Here is a 14,384-nt window from a genome sequence, read left to right as displayed (position 1 = left end):
AAAGCTACTACAATGAATGCCCGCCTGCCCAGAAGAGCGCTACGGCGCCCCGCCTCATTTTCCCCTTCGCCTTCCCTATGACGTTAACACACCCGCGTCTGCGCAGAGCGCTCCCTTTGCGCCCCTGCCCTGAAGGGAAGGGTGTTGTGGGCGTGGCTCTGCGCGCGGTTCTGGCAAAGGACTTGTCAAATGGGGGAAGAGGGGGGAGGGAGAGGGGACGAGAGAACGGGCGGGCGAGCGGGGTGGGGAGGAGGCAAAGAAGAAGAAGACTGCGCGCGCGCCCTTCGAAGAAGGGTGCGCGCGCGCTGGCTCTGGGCGGTTGCGTGACTGATTAGAAAGGTGGCGGCGGCGGCGGCGCGCCCGCCCTCCATTAAACAGCTTAGCGCGGCAGTTGCTTGGCGCGTGGTCGGAGCCGCGCCTGCCTCTCCCTCGCTCCCTCCCTGTGTGTGCGCGCGCGCGTTCTGTCTCTCTCTCTCTCTCTCTCTCCTCGGCCCCTTCGCGTGTGAGTGTGCACCAGTGGGGGAGGGGAGGCGAATGAGGCGGCTCTGCCTTCCGCCGGTTCATCTCCGTATCCATCCCCTCCGTGGTCCCTGCTCCACCCCGCCAGCCACCGCCTGCCGGCATTAGCCTCCAGGGCCGCAGCGGTGGGGGAGCAAAGGGAAAAGGGTCGCGGCGGACGGGGTGGGGAAAGGTGAGGACCTGGCGGCGGCGGCAGCAGCAACGAGAGAGACGGAGAGAGACACGCGGGGAGGCTGAGGCCCACAGGAGGACGGAACAAGGAGCGGCGGCTGAAGGGATTCCCGGCGTGGCCGTTGGAGCCTCCGGGGCGGATTTGGATCTGTGCGGCGTTAGGCGGCTGGGATTTAACGCGGTGGTGGCGGCGGCGCGTCGTGCGGGGAGCGCGGAGGGGATCGTGCCCGCGCCCCCTTCCCGCCTTTGCCGCCCGTGTGGCGAATTGCCCCCATCTGGACCATGGCCGACGACGACGTGCTGTTCGAGGATGTGTATGAGCTCTGCGAGGTGATCGGCAAGTAAGTGGCGGCGGCGGGAGAGGCAAATGGCCGGGGGGGGGATGAGAGGGAGGGCGAGAGAAAGAGACCGAGGCGACCGTGACCGAAGCAGCAAAGCCTCCTCCCCGACGGGAGGTGGTGGTGGGGAGAGAGATGCTCTGCTCCGTTCCCACCTGAGCAGCAGCTGCTGCTGCTGCTGCTGCTGCTGCGGCCGCCGTGTCTGTCTGAAGCAGGGAAGGGGGAGAGAGGGACCGGGTCCATGGCGTTGGGGCTGAGTGACACGACAAGTGAATCCGCCGTGGCGCCCACGCGCTTTCACATGGTGGGGGAAGTGACTTGATGATGGGGGGGCTGTTTCTTCTTCTTCTCCCTCCCCCCCCCTCGCCACCTTCGGGCACTCTGATTAAACCGGCTGTTTGCTCCTGCAGCTAACCTGGTTTTCTGCTTGCCCAGGTGTTGGCAGAGGTCTATGTGACCAGGAAGGTAGGCAAGGAAGGGATGGGGCGGGGGAATGTTTTTCCTCCACATCTTTCTGCTCTTGGGTGGTGTGCCTGGTATATTTGCACGCCAGGTGCCTTCCTGTGCTCTGCTGCATAATAGCCCAGCTCGTTAGCGACGATGTAAGTGACACTCAGGTAATGCTCAGTTTCTCTGTAAATATCCCCCCCCCCCAATAATAATGATGAAGAGTGCAAAAGGAGATTTTTGGCTTTCTGGGGCTTATGCAACTGCTTTTAATTCGATGTTCGAGAGCTTGCATAAAACGCATAAAACTGAAGTTGCAGCGGTTGCTAAACTGCCACTGCCTGTCTGTTTTGGAGTGACCAGTTTGGTAGGTTGTTTGAAAATGGCAGCTCAAGTCTTCTTAGTTTGTAACTTGTGCAATTCTGTGCTAGTGGGAAATAAAATTAAGTATGATATTAAAAGGAAACAAAACCACACTTTATTTATCTCCATAGTTTTAGGTTAGTAGTGATACTGTGCTTTTTGTGAGCTTTCTACTTATTTTTATAGTTCTTGGTGATAAAACAAAAGTAGAATAAGATGCACCATTTTGAATGAACAGGTAACTTTGCATATTGGAGTTAACTGAAGATGCTTTAGCACTTAGGTGGCTTTCCTATTACAGATTTTGAAAGGATAACTACATGGTGAGGAAAACGCCTTTGGAAATGATTTACCTGGGAGTAAGGTATGCTTCTGAGTACAGGATTGCACTGTTTTCTTTCATTCTAATTTTGCTATAATAGTTGTCAGTTGTCTACTGTAAGACAATGCAGAAATTATATTTTTAGAATTTATTTTGTAATGTTTCTCTCAAAAATTTCTTTTATGGAGCTAAAATTGGTGTCTGCTTGCTCAAAATATTTGGTCTTGTAACACCTTTTGCCAAATACTTTATTGAATGTGTGTGTGTGTGTGTGTGTGTGTGTGTGTTACAAGTGTCTCCCAACTCTTAATTATTAATTTGTCTATGGGAATTCCAGTTTTTGAGAGATAATTTGGTCAGAACCCTAGAAGCATCAGTTAGAAATTCATGTGTTTGCTCCATAGTTCTCAGATTCATTCATTTATTTTACTTTGCTGCTCCAGTATACCATGTGATAGGGTTTTGTTTTGTTGCTTTTGCAATAAATGTGCTACCAATCATGTATTTCCAAAAGGTTATCCTCCTCCACTGGGAAGCTGCTGTCAATTAACACTATTTTGTACTGGAGGAAATGCAGAATTCCCTCTAGGTGACACTAAGACTGAGATCCTGCTCCCTGTCCTGCCACTGATAAATTACGGTATATCAGAAGGTGTTAGTGTTGGGAAAGGGCTTTTTCAGTTGTGGTCTCACACCTTTGGAACTTACTGGTATGATAACTTAATTTGGCCCTCTATTAGGTTTTAAATATTCCTTAAACCTCTTTTTATTCTACCAAACCTTTTCTTGGTTTTTAATGCTCGTTCTCTTTGTTCTAATTAGGTGCTGTTTTATGGGTTTTTATTTTAATGTCCTTGTTTCCAAATCATTTTCTGAAGGCTTTTGGCCCAAAAGACAGATTGAGGTGGGTAGGTGTAACTTAATAAATAATGACAAATGGTGTAGCTTTGAGCATAAGTGATGAATGAAGAAGTCCTAGATTCAATCTTAGGTAAAGTTTATTAGGTGTTGTGAGACCATAGGCCTTGGGATTGGATTCACAGGAGGAAGAAGAAATGGGGGGGGGGAATTGAATTGGGGAAGCCTTAGTAAGAAAGGGACCTCCCCTTTCCACGCTGTCTTTAACCATTATGCAAGAGGAAGCTGGGATGTCGGCTGTCCCCTCTGACCTTCCTAAATAGCGGGGGGTGGGCTTTGATCAGCCAGGAGGGAGGATGCTGAGATGGCTCAGTTGGTAGAGCATGAGACTCTTAATATCAGGGTCGTGAGTTTGAGCTCCACATTGGGGGGAAATTGCTGCATTGGAAGGGGTTGGACTAGATGACCCTTATGGTTCCTTCCAACTCTGATTCCAGTGTTAGAAACTCAGATATATAAGATAGGCACCAAGGCTACAGTCACCAAAACGGGATGTCTAGTTGCCATTTGGGGGTAAAACTGCTCTAAAGTCCTATTTTTCAAATGATGGACTGACTGTGATTGATTCTCAGTTAAACATCTGGCTAGTTCAGATGACAACCTTGAACTAGATTAAGTACTTTTAGAACTTAAAGAAGAAAAGTCACTCAATTCAGGGGCAGTTCACAGATCTACTGGCCTATTCCTACCTCTTTTTGTTAGCAGTGACTGCTCCTGCTCAGGCTGCAAAAAACAACAATGCATTTTGGTTCCAGAAATTCATTCTGATTGTACAGATAAAATATAGCTGATGAAATTCTACTGGATGGGGTATTGGTGTGTGAAAACAGTCCAGATCCAATGATCCCCAGGCATGCACCTCCAAATGATGAAGGTGCCAGGTGCCATCCTGGTTCCTAAGCATCTTCACTTGGTTGCAAGTGGTTGAAAGCCAGGTGCAAAATGAACCTGGTGCATGGATAATTTCAAACACTGTCTGATTCTATTATTCTAAGGCTGAAAAGAGGCAGCAGCAACTGAACAGAAGCATGAACATAAGGGTGTTGTCTTGTGACGGTGTTGCCTTCACTGACAAAAATTGACCCATCTGCCCTGACAGCATGTGTTTGTAATCTCAGCATTCCCACAAGATGAGTAACTTGTGACTAAACTCAAACATACCTTATCTTTAAAAGTTTGGCAGGTAGGGCAGGGAAACTTGTTGGGATACTTCCTTCTCTTACTTTTCTATGCTCCTGAAATCCTGAATCATGACTTCTGAGCACTATGTCTGCTGCCAAGGCTGTACAGTTACTTGCCTGAATAAGGATACTGTATCTTTCCTACTTACAAATTGAAGCCTTTGTCTGTGTGTTTTGAGCAGGGACCAGAGACGGATTAGGGGAGCACAAAGACTCAGAGTGCTGCAACTATTATATAGAATGGAAGTCAGGGGTGCTGAATTCTGGAGTGCTGCTGAAATTAGAGACTCCAAGGGGCCATGACATTACTTGGCTTTAGACAAGCCGGTATCAGTCAGACACAGCCCCTTTCTGTTTTGTTTTGTTTTGTTTTATATTCTGGCCTATCTTCCAAGGTAGTCCATATTGCTGTATTCAGTATTATTAAGACTGTGTACATAAAAGGCTTTGCCTACTTGGTGGGGGGAAGGAAGCTGTTTGCACACTATTGCTGTGTGGAATATGAATATGTGAGTACCATAAACTGCAAGACAGACTGTAGACAGTCCTGGAAAATTGTCTGACCTGGCAAAATGCAACTTTTTACATTCCTAACTCCAACAGGAGTGCTGCTTTAATGATTCTTTTAAAGTGGCAAATATCTACAAAGCTAATTCTCAGTAGTGATGCCTAGGCATCTTGTGAGCTTTTAAAGTAATTGCTCTCTTTAGAGGCTGTGCATTGGAATACACATCTAGCAGGTTTCTTAAGACAGGTATAAGCAATTGTGAAGAGGCTGTGGCACTCTGATTCCTTCTGAGATATTCCCAACCTCTTCCTCTCCTAGCTTTCAGTGGAAGTCTGTATGATAATTCTTTTACTTAAAGCACATCATTCTTATAATTTGCTCAATAAGACGCAAATCTTCTTTGCTACCAATGAATGAGATAATTGACAAGCACACATTGATATTCAAATTTTCTTATAATTCTTTAATCAGTTAATTGTTAATTGTACTTACATTTGAGTCTTTGTTGTTTTTCCATTGGTTTATGATGGCCTTCGCTGTACGATCTTTAGGTTCCCTATTCTCCCAAACTTTGACTGTAGGGGTGGAAGAACAATGGCACAGCAATTTTCTCTCTCACTGCTCAATTTGTTACATACTGTAGAGCAGGTATGGTGAACCTGTGGTCCTCAAGATGTTGCTGGACTCAAAAATTCCCATCCTCTCTTACCATTGACCCTGCTGGCTGGGTCTGAACTATCTTTTTTTTTTTGCATTGTTAAGGGTCTTGTGGGAATATGACCCAAAAGCTAAAATTATTTGAAGGTATAGATTGGCTGATTTTGAGGTCTTTATTTTGAAATCAAATCAATTCTAAGATCATAAATGTGTTTCATGGAAATGAATTTGATGGGCAGTCCAAATCCCTGGTTGGCAGTGGCAGGGCTAAATAGACCAGTGTAGCCACTGCTGCATCCATAGCCCTGCTACATGCACTAGTCAGGTGGGGGGAAGGGTGGGGAGAGACAAAAATGTCTATTTGCTGTGTGAGCTCCCAGGGCCATCTTAAGTATATTTGGCCCTGCACTACCCAGCCTGGCCGTAGGGCCGGCCCTGTGAGCTCCCAGGCTAGCAAAGCCTGAAAGGTCTCTGTTGGGCTTGATGTCAAAGAGTTCTGTCCCAAAGTGTCTCATTTTGAAGGTTACCATTGACTACTGCTGGCAAGGGGATACTGCAGGTGGGAGCTTCTGCCTGCCTTTTGTTTGGGTATTGGGGTGCTCCTTATTAGCAGGGTTGGGCAGAAAGGCACCTCCAGCTCAACCACACACTCCCTCCAGCATGGCAGATCAAAGGTTTGGATTAGTTCATCAGGATTGCAGCTGTGCATATTTGGACCCTTAGTAAAATTACGGTACTTTTAAGTTTTATTAGTTCTAGTGGAGTTTACTTTCAGGTGTGTAGATGTAGCCATTATTGTTTGTATCGAATGATCATATATAGCAGTAATAATAATAGCTGCTGTTGGTGGTTGTGGTTGTGTGAACGTATAAATATATGCTGGCTGGTGTGTGAAAATATATGTTATTTTCTAATGGGGGAAATAAACAGTGATGAATTCCAGATCTTTACATTCCCAGACATACTAATTAGACATAGTCTTATTCTTAAATTCTTTCAATAGGGTCAGAAAGATCATTGTTGTAATTAACTTTCTGCATAAGCAGTATCTATTTAGAATCTAGTAGACATACCTTGGTTTTCTCTCTTATTTAAATTTATGATCTGCCAAAATTTATTTTGTATAAGCTGTTTCTCTACCCACGCAGTTGTGCATGTGTAAAGTTTTGATATACTGATTTAACTTCTAAATAGCTTGGTCTCTAACTTTAAAATATTCATGCAATTTAAAGTGTAAATATCTCACAAAGATAAGGATGATCTGATATTTACTGTGGAAGGAACATGATTTTCAAAGAACCTGTTTTTTGAGTGCTTGAACAATGGTGCTTTCATCTAAGTGATAGGCACCCCCCCCCCCCAGTTCACATCATTCTGAATGGATAGGATTAAACTCTTGCTTTAGCATGTCAGCAAAAACTTATTACAATCTGGATTTAGACACACACTAATAGTATAATATGATATGATATAATATAATAATATTCAACTATACTCAGACTCCGAATAAAGACCTGATAAATATAATGTTAACACTTTAGGAAGTTTTATTTCACATATTTAGTTTAATTAAAGGGAAAAGTGAATTTTTCAGGAGACGAACTGGAAAGCGCATGTGTCATTTTTGTGTGAACATACCTAATAAAAATAATAAAAATAATAATTATTCCCCACCCATCTGGCTGGGTTTCCACTAAATGGATAAAAGTGTGCAATCTCAGTTAAAACAATTGTTAATTTGAATAATCATAATCATAATAGTTCTTGTACCCTGCCTGTCTGATTGTATTGTCCCAGGTGCTCTGGGGGACTTCCCACAAAATTTAACAGAACACAACAAAACATCAAACATTAAAAGCTTCCTGAAACTAGGCTGCCTTCAGGTGTATATTAAAAGTCACATGATTGTTTATCTCTTTGACATCTGATAGGAGGGCATTCCATGGGTCAGGTGCAGCTACCAAGAAGGCCCTCTTCCTGGTTCCCTGTAATTTTACTTCTCACAATGAGGGAACTTCCAGAAGCCCTTGGAGCTGGACCTCAGTGTCCAGGTTGAACAATAGGGTACAGCCCTTCAGGTATACAGGGCTGAAGCCATTTAGTGCTTTGAAGGCCAACATTTTACATCCTTATACTTAAAACATCAGAATTAACTGTGTTGTTGGCTAAACAATTGCTTGGTTGTAAAGATCCACAGTGAAACTGGGCAGAATCTCAGGCTGGGATCCACTTGTGTTATCCGTACAGTATACTGAAACTGAAAGCTTGTTTGCCTTGCATCGCCTCCAGCCTCCTCTTGGTAACAATCTAACTAAGAGGATCACACAGCTGCTGGTTAAGAGAATCTCATATAGCTGGACTTTCAGGCTGACACAGAATTACAGTTAGTGGGTTGTGTTTCACATTGACTAACCAAGTACATAAAGCCTGTAAAGCCTTGGTTAGATTTGGGATATGTTTAAATTTTAATGTCTCCAAGATAAAGTAATAATTTATTTTTTATATTGTTCAGGTTGGGATGTTTGCATATTATGTAATAGATGTAATTGGTCACCCCCTCTAACTTAGTACCAATAGGATTGTCACCAAAATGGAATCATTGAGAAGGAGGGAGGAATTCCAAGGTTTGCAGAAGCATAGGAAAACTTTATCAACCCTCCTAAACAGCAGGGAACCAAACAGCTCTCTGAGGGCTGAGCTGTGTGGGTGAGGGAACAGAAAACCCCACAGAGGAAGGAATGGAATGGAGCATCTTGAATTGAGGGTGTGGCTGACTGGCCGGAATATCAAAGATGCGCACTCCAGTACTTTGCTACATGTTTCATTCATATTGTCATCTCTATATGAAGTTTTTCAAGGATGACAAACTATTACAAATTTATAGTTTGAACTAGTGCTTATAATGAATTTGCATAATCATGTGTATGAAGGACTTTATTGGTATACCCAGCTTTGTGATTTTTTTTAAAAAAGTATAAATGTAGAGCTTGAGCAGTATCCCAACTTTGCCTGCATGGGCAAGTTAGAGGTCCTGGAGTTTTTGGAAAGCTAGATGAACCAGCACTTGGAATGGGGATTGGGAACCAGTGAAAAACTAACAGTTTTAAAGTTATGTATTCTTGTCTTGTCAGAGCCAGTTACTATTCTGGCAGTGGCATTTTGAACCACTTAAATTCTTGAGCATGATTTAAAGGGCAGTCTCATGTTGGGTTTGTTACAATAGTCCTACTGGGAAGTTACTAAAGTTTGCATTATTTTGGCAAGGGCTTTCCTTCCTGGAATAACAAAGTTGCATTGTTGTGTCCAGAAAGAGACAGGCAGACTCTAGAGACTGAAGCTGCTGTTGGAACACAGGCAGTGACCATTTTATACAGGGTTCTGTAAAATCCAGGACACCCCTAAAGTTGTTGAGTTTTTGTTTTGTTTTTGTTTTTTTACAAAAATGCCACAAAAAGATGTCACTTACGCCTTTGAAATCCCAGTACAGTGATACCTCAGGTTACGGACTTAATTCATTCTGGAGGTCCGTTCTTAACCCGAAACTGTTCTTAACCTGAGGGACACTTTCACTAATGGGGCCTCACACTGCCACCACGCCACTGGTGCACGATTTCCGTTCTCATCCTGAGGCGAAGTTCGTACCCAAGGTACTTCTGGGTTAGTGGAGTTTGTAACCCGAAGCATTTGTAACCCGAGGTGCTTGTAACCGGAGGTACCACTGTAATGTCTGGGAAAATCTGGATGTATGGCAGCCCTGAGCATGTATAAGTGTGCCCCACACCATAATGCCCCTTTTCTGCCTCTTCTGGGTCCCAAAGCCATTGCGCATCCATTGGGCGTGCTTAAAGTGGTCGTCACCTGTACCTATGGATATTTTACTATAGGGGCTCAATTGAAAGTGAGCATAGCTAGCTCACTACAGAAAATATTTGTCACTCTTTAAGTGTTTATACCATAGCTGCCAAGTTATCCCTTTTTTAAAGGGATTTTCCCTTATGCTGAATAGGCTTCCTTGCGAGAAAAGGGAAAACTTGGCAGCTATGGTTTATACTCGCTAGCTACCATTCTTTGTTGTATTCACTACAAGTGGATTACACATCCACTCTGGTTGTATTTTCAGCTCTTTCGAATGGCCCTCATCTACATCTCTTTTCTGCATACTTAATGTTACACTCCTGTCTTTTACACTCCTGCTCAGCCTTCCAGCAGTGTGATTTACTGGATAGAGCATTGGACTTGGACTGTGGAGATCCAGTTCAGTTCCCCACTCAGAAATGAAACTCTTTGGGCCAGTCATCACAGAAGATATGCCACATATGCTCAAAAAACACAACCAGCCCCATTGAAGCAGGGGCCAGCACCAGATGTTCTTTCCTGCAAAGCAGCTAAGGACACAAGAAGAACCCTGCTGGATCAGGCTAAAGAGCTATGTAGTCAGATTCTGTTCTCACAACAGTACAGATACCTGTGGGAAGCTTGCAAGCACAAACCAATGACAATAGAATTCTCCCCACTGGTGATTCCTGGCAACTAGTATTTGGAGGCATACTGCCTCTGTCAGGGGAGTTAGAACATAGCTTTCATGGCTAGTAAAGTGGATTTTTAGGGGTTGGGGGCTTGATAAGTCTCTCACTCAATTTAACACACATATGCAAATATATATAGTTCATGCTTTCTTGAAGCTTACAGCTGGCCACTTGAAAATACAGTGCTGCATTAGATAGAGAATTGGTCTTACCCAGCATCTTATGTTCTTAAACTCTTTGAAAACATCTTAGTAAAATTGAGGACCCCCTTGGCCCATATATATCGGATTGATTACTGAGGTCACCTGGAGGAGTCCTAATAGTTGTTCTGTTGTGTTTTAGAAGACCGACTGGCTTCAATTAGAAGCCAGGCGCTTAGTGTTGATAGTCACGCACTCTTCCAACAGAGACTTGGCAGGCATCCTCACTGTTAATTTTCAGATGCCTCTTGGAGGCCTTTTTATGTGACAGGCCTATTCAGTTGTTTAATTTTTTTCAAGATAGTTATTTGTATGATTATTATTGTATTTTATGTTTATTATACTTGCATACTTTGTTGCACACAGCTTAGATATGCGAGGGGTGGTCTGTAAATAATTTTATGAATAAATCTTATACATTGATCTGGCATTTTAATATGAGAGTGCTCAACTTCTGAAACACTTTGCAATCTCTAGGAATTTGAATGGAATTTCCTGGTTACATAATTTCTTAATGCAATGATGTTTTTTTTTTTAAGTACCTATGTTATTCCATAAGAATTGTTCAGAAATTGACAGACTGGCAATAGGTTTATTAGGACAAACCAAAAAGTCACAAAATAGTAAGTTTTTTTAGTACCCTAGAACTATTAATCAGGCTGGAACTTAAGTGAAGGGAGGGAGAGAGAGGAAGGAAAAGAGCTGGCTTGATGTTAAAGCCACAAAGTCTGCATTTAGTCACTGTCTTAAGATGGAGTGTAGGAGTAGATAACAGACTTAATTGGATTAGGATCAACCATGTGCTATGTAGATTTCAGGGTGCACCTAGGATTGCTGGAGCAAAGAAGCAAAGAATGTCTAATATCTCATTTTTAAAATTACATGAAACCAAGGTTCCTTAAAACTAAAATAAAGGATACCAGAAAGCAAATTATACCAGATTTCTGCTTAGTTGATGGAAATTAGGTGCTCAGAACATTCATCATTTTAAAATCCTTTTATGTCTACACTCAGCATATGTTTGACTTTTCCAATCTTAACTACATAGAGGATGCTGGAGATGAAAATAATTTCTAAAGGACATGATCTGCTAACTTTTTCCACAGAAGCTTGTTTTGAAAACTTGGCTACCACTGCAGTAAGCAAGGGAGGGCATGGAGAGGACTTATTTTGTGGAGTGAAAAGTAGTAATGGATTGATTTCAATTGAAAGCAGATTCCTAGACTCAGACCTCATTTGTACTATACAGTGGTACCTCTGGTTAAGAACTTAATTCATTCTGGAGGTCCATTCTTAACCTGAAAATGTTCTTAACCTGAGGTACCACTTTAGCTAATGGGACCTCCCGCTGCCGCCATGCCACCGCCATGTGATTTCTGTTCTCATCCTGAAGCAAAGTTCTTAACCCGAGATACTCTTTCTGGGTTACCGGCGTCTGTAACCTGAAGCATCTGTAACCCGAGGTACCACTGTACATTTAAAGCAGCATTATTCGGCTTAAAACCGTTGTGGGTTCTTCTCCAAAGAATCCTGGGAACTGTAAAACTGCAATTCCCAGGATTCATTGGGGTAAACTATGATAGAGTTTTCAGCGGTTGGCTTAGAGTGGGCAAGCCAATCCATTCCTGTTACCAGATTTTAAAAGAGTTTTGAATGAATTATTGGAATGGTGCTAGCAGTGATTCAACTTCTTGGTAGCATTACCTTGTATCTTGCAGCCAAATCGTGCTATAATCTCCTTCTCAAGCTGTTGTAGAATACTTTCTTCTACAGAGGTAACCTCTTGATGTTGCCTAAAAACCAAGTCTTCCCTGTGGCTTTAAATTTTGCTCCAACAACAAATGTCAGGATAATATATTGCTGAATCCCAATAATACTTGAAAAATGACTACTGCAATGGTTTTCTATGTGACATAGCCCTAGGAGACAGTTACAAAGCTAGATTTATTACAGAATTTTATAACCTGGCTTCCTGGAGGACAGACACATATTATACCAATGTTTTGTAGCATCTGCATTAGCTTTGGATATAGCACAGTAGGCACAACTGAAGGGCTTTGTATCAAATGGTGATTTTACATTAATGGAAAGTACTTCTGTTCACACACCTAATTTTAACTGATCCGCTCAACCATCTATTGAAGCTCTCTTTGCTGTATCCCACATTGCTTTGGTGGATACAGGAAAATCAGTAAAAAAAACAGGTGCCCCACTTTACATGAGCATAAGTGCTTTTCCATCAGTGATCTGGGTTTTCTGGAAAAGTATGAATTGGAAAAAATTCCTATGGAAATTAAGCTAATTCTGATGAAAAAAATGTGGTGTTCTAGAGCAGTCTTTCTTGACCTTCTGCCCCTAGATGTTGTTGGACTACAACTCCTGTCATTCCTAGCCAGCATGGCCAATGGTCAGGGATGATAGGAATTGTAGTTCAAGAATATCTGGGGACCCAAGGTTGAGAAAGGCTGTTCTAGAGAGTTATCTAATTTGTCATTTTTATATAGTAAATAAAGCTAAAGACTTTGATATTGCTAAGTTCGCCCAATGTTGTAGTTTTAATTGGCTTCCATTCATTGTTGTTGTTGTTGTTTAGTCATTTAGTCATGTCCGACTCTTCGTGACCCCATGGACCAGAGCATGCCAGGCACTCCTGTCTTGCACTGCCTCCCGCAGTTTGGTCAGACTCATGTTGGTAGCTTCGAGAACACTGTCCAACCATCTCGTCCTCTGTTGTCTCCTTCTCCTTGTGCCCTCCATCTTTCCCAACATCAGGGTCTTTTCCAGAGAGTCTTCTCTTCTCATGAGGTGGCCAAAGTATTGGAGCCTCAGCTTCAGGATCTGTCCTTCCAGTGAGCATTCAGGGCTGATTTCCTTAAGAATGGATCTTCTTGCAGTCCATGGAACTCTCAAGAGTCTCCTCCAGCATCATAATTCAAAAGCATCAATTCTTCCATTAATAGTTGTTAATAAACTTACAAAAATATTTCCACAGAAAAAGAAAGCTTTCATTTGGCTTTATTTTCTGCCCATCTCACTTTTCCTCACTAATGCAAAGCAAACTTTGAAAACAATCCAATGTGCTCATTTTAAACTATGGTTAGGCTAGTGGTTCTCAAACAGTGTGGCACACCACATTGGTGTGGCAGGAGATGATGGCAAGTATGGCAGGAAGATTCAAGAACAATCAGAGAGGCATTTTAACATTTCAGTATAGTATAGTATAAAAAATGGGTTGGGATGGGGATATACAACCAAAAACAGCATCCATGCCTCTCTTTGAGAGCATTGGCTATTATTCTACAGTTCTCTGTGACATTTTGTGTGAACAGGGATTTTCAACTCTGACAAATAGGAATAATCAGAAAAGAGAAAGGCTTCTTTGTGTTTATGAGGAGATGAGTTAGTTTGTCTCAAATTAGACCGAATATAAATGAGATTACTTGGCATAAGCAAATTCACACCTCTCATTGAGTTTGTATATATACTTAAGGTACATATGTAAGAGGCTTGTTTATAATTACATTTTGGGAATTATTCATGTTCTTATGTAGCTAGGAGTTGTTCCTTTTTGTTTTCCAATGTATTTCTTGTTACTAAAAAAATTGGTGTGGCATGAAAAAAGATTATTCTGCAAGTGTGACCCACAGAACAAAGTTTAAGAACTTTTTCTTGTATGTTCTGTTGCTGCTTAACAGGTTTGCTCAGCCTCAGAAGTAGTTCTGTATCTTTTAAAAGAAATGTAATATATTTTTATTTGGATCTGTTATGAGCTGGGGATTATTATTTTAAGATAATTTATTAGGCCTAAAAATTAAAAGTTTTTTTCTGTTGACTTGTTATCTGGCTTTTAAATAAATTTACATATTCTGTAACCAAGCATATAAAGTAATGCCCTTTTATTTTACATGACTCTCTTAGATGTGAATCCTATTTTCAGCATTCTGCAGTGGCACATTCAGAAACTGATCTTCTATATCAAGAGTATTGAAGCTCTGTCACCTATTTCTGTTTGGCCGCCTGTTGAACTTCCAAGCCAGGACTTGGCTTCTCTCTTTTTTGGCATTCCACACTATCTTTATTGCAAGTGTCCTGGCAAAATTCATTTGTCCAGAGCCAGCTAATTGGTGAGATACATTTTCCAGATATCTGCAGAATGATGATCAAGTTCATCGTTACTTTTAGATATTCCCCTCACCCAGGCTCTTAGTTGCGTTCTCCTGAGATGAGATTGAGT

The 14,384-nt window shown here is 42.3% G+C and overlaps 1 protein-coding gene across 5 annotated transcripts in view; it reads left to right on the top strand.

Annotated features, from left to right (window-relative positions):
- Positions 1-345: 345 nt before the first annotated feature.
- CASK (calcium/calmodulin dependent serine protein kinase) overlaps positions 346-14,384 on the top strand; it is a 133,919-nt gene continuing 119,880 nt past the window's right edge. For 4 of the 5 annotated variants that reach the window (XM_035116666.2, XM_035116665.2, XM_035116664.2 and 1 more), the window contains exon 1: positions 346-1,031. In XM_035116666.2, the coding sequence (XP_034972557.1) occupies positions 973-1,031 (59 nt within the window). In that variant the 5' untranslated portion in view covers positions 346-972. Of the gene's footprint in view, positions 1,032-2,139; positions 2,203-14,384 lie in introns of all 5 variants that reach the window. The other variant, XM_035116663.2, reaches the window with a different exon arrangement.

Source organism: Zootoca vivipara, chromosome 4 (genome assembly GCF_963506605.1).
Source record: "Zootoca vivipara chromosome 4, rZooViv1.1, whole genome shotgun sequence".
NCBI classification, from domain to species: Eukaryota; Metazoa; Chordata; class Lepidosauria; order Squamata; family Lacertidae; genus Zootoca; species Zootoca vivipara.
The sequence above is the reverse complement of the archived record's forward strand: the minus strand, read 5'-3'. Positions and strand labels throughout refer to the sequence as shown.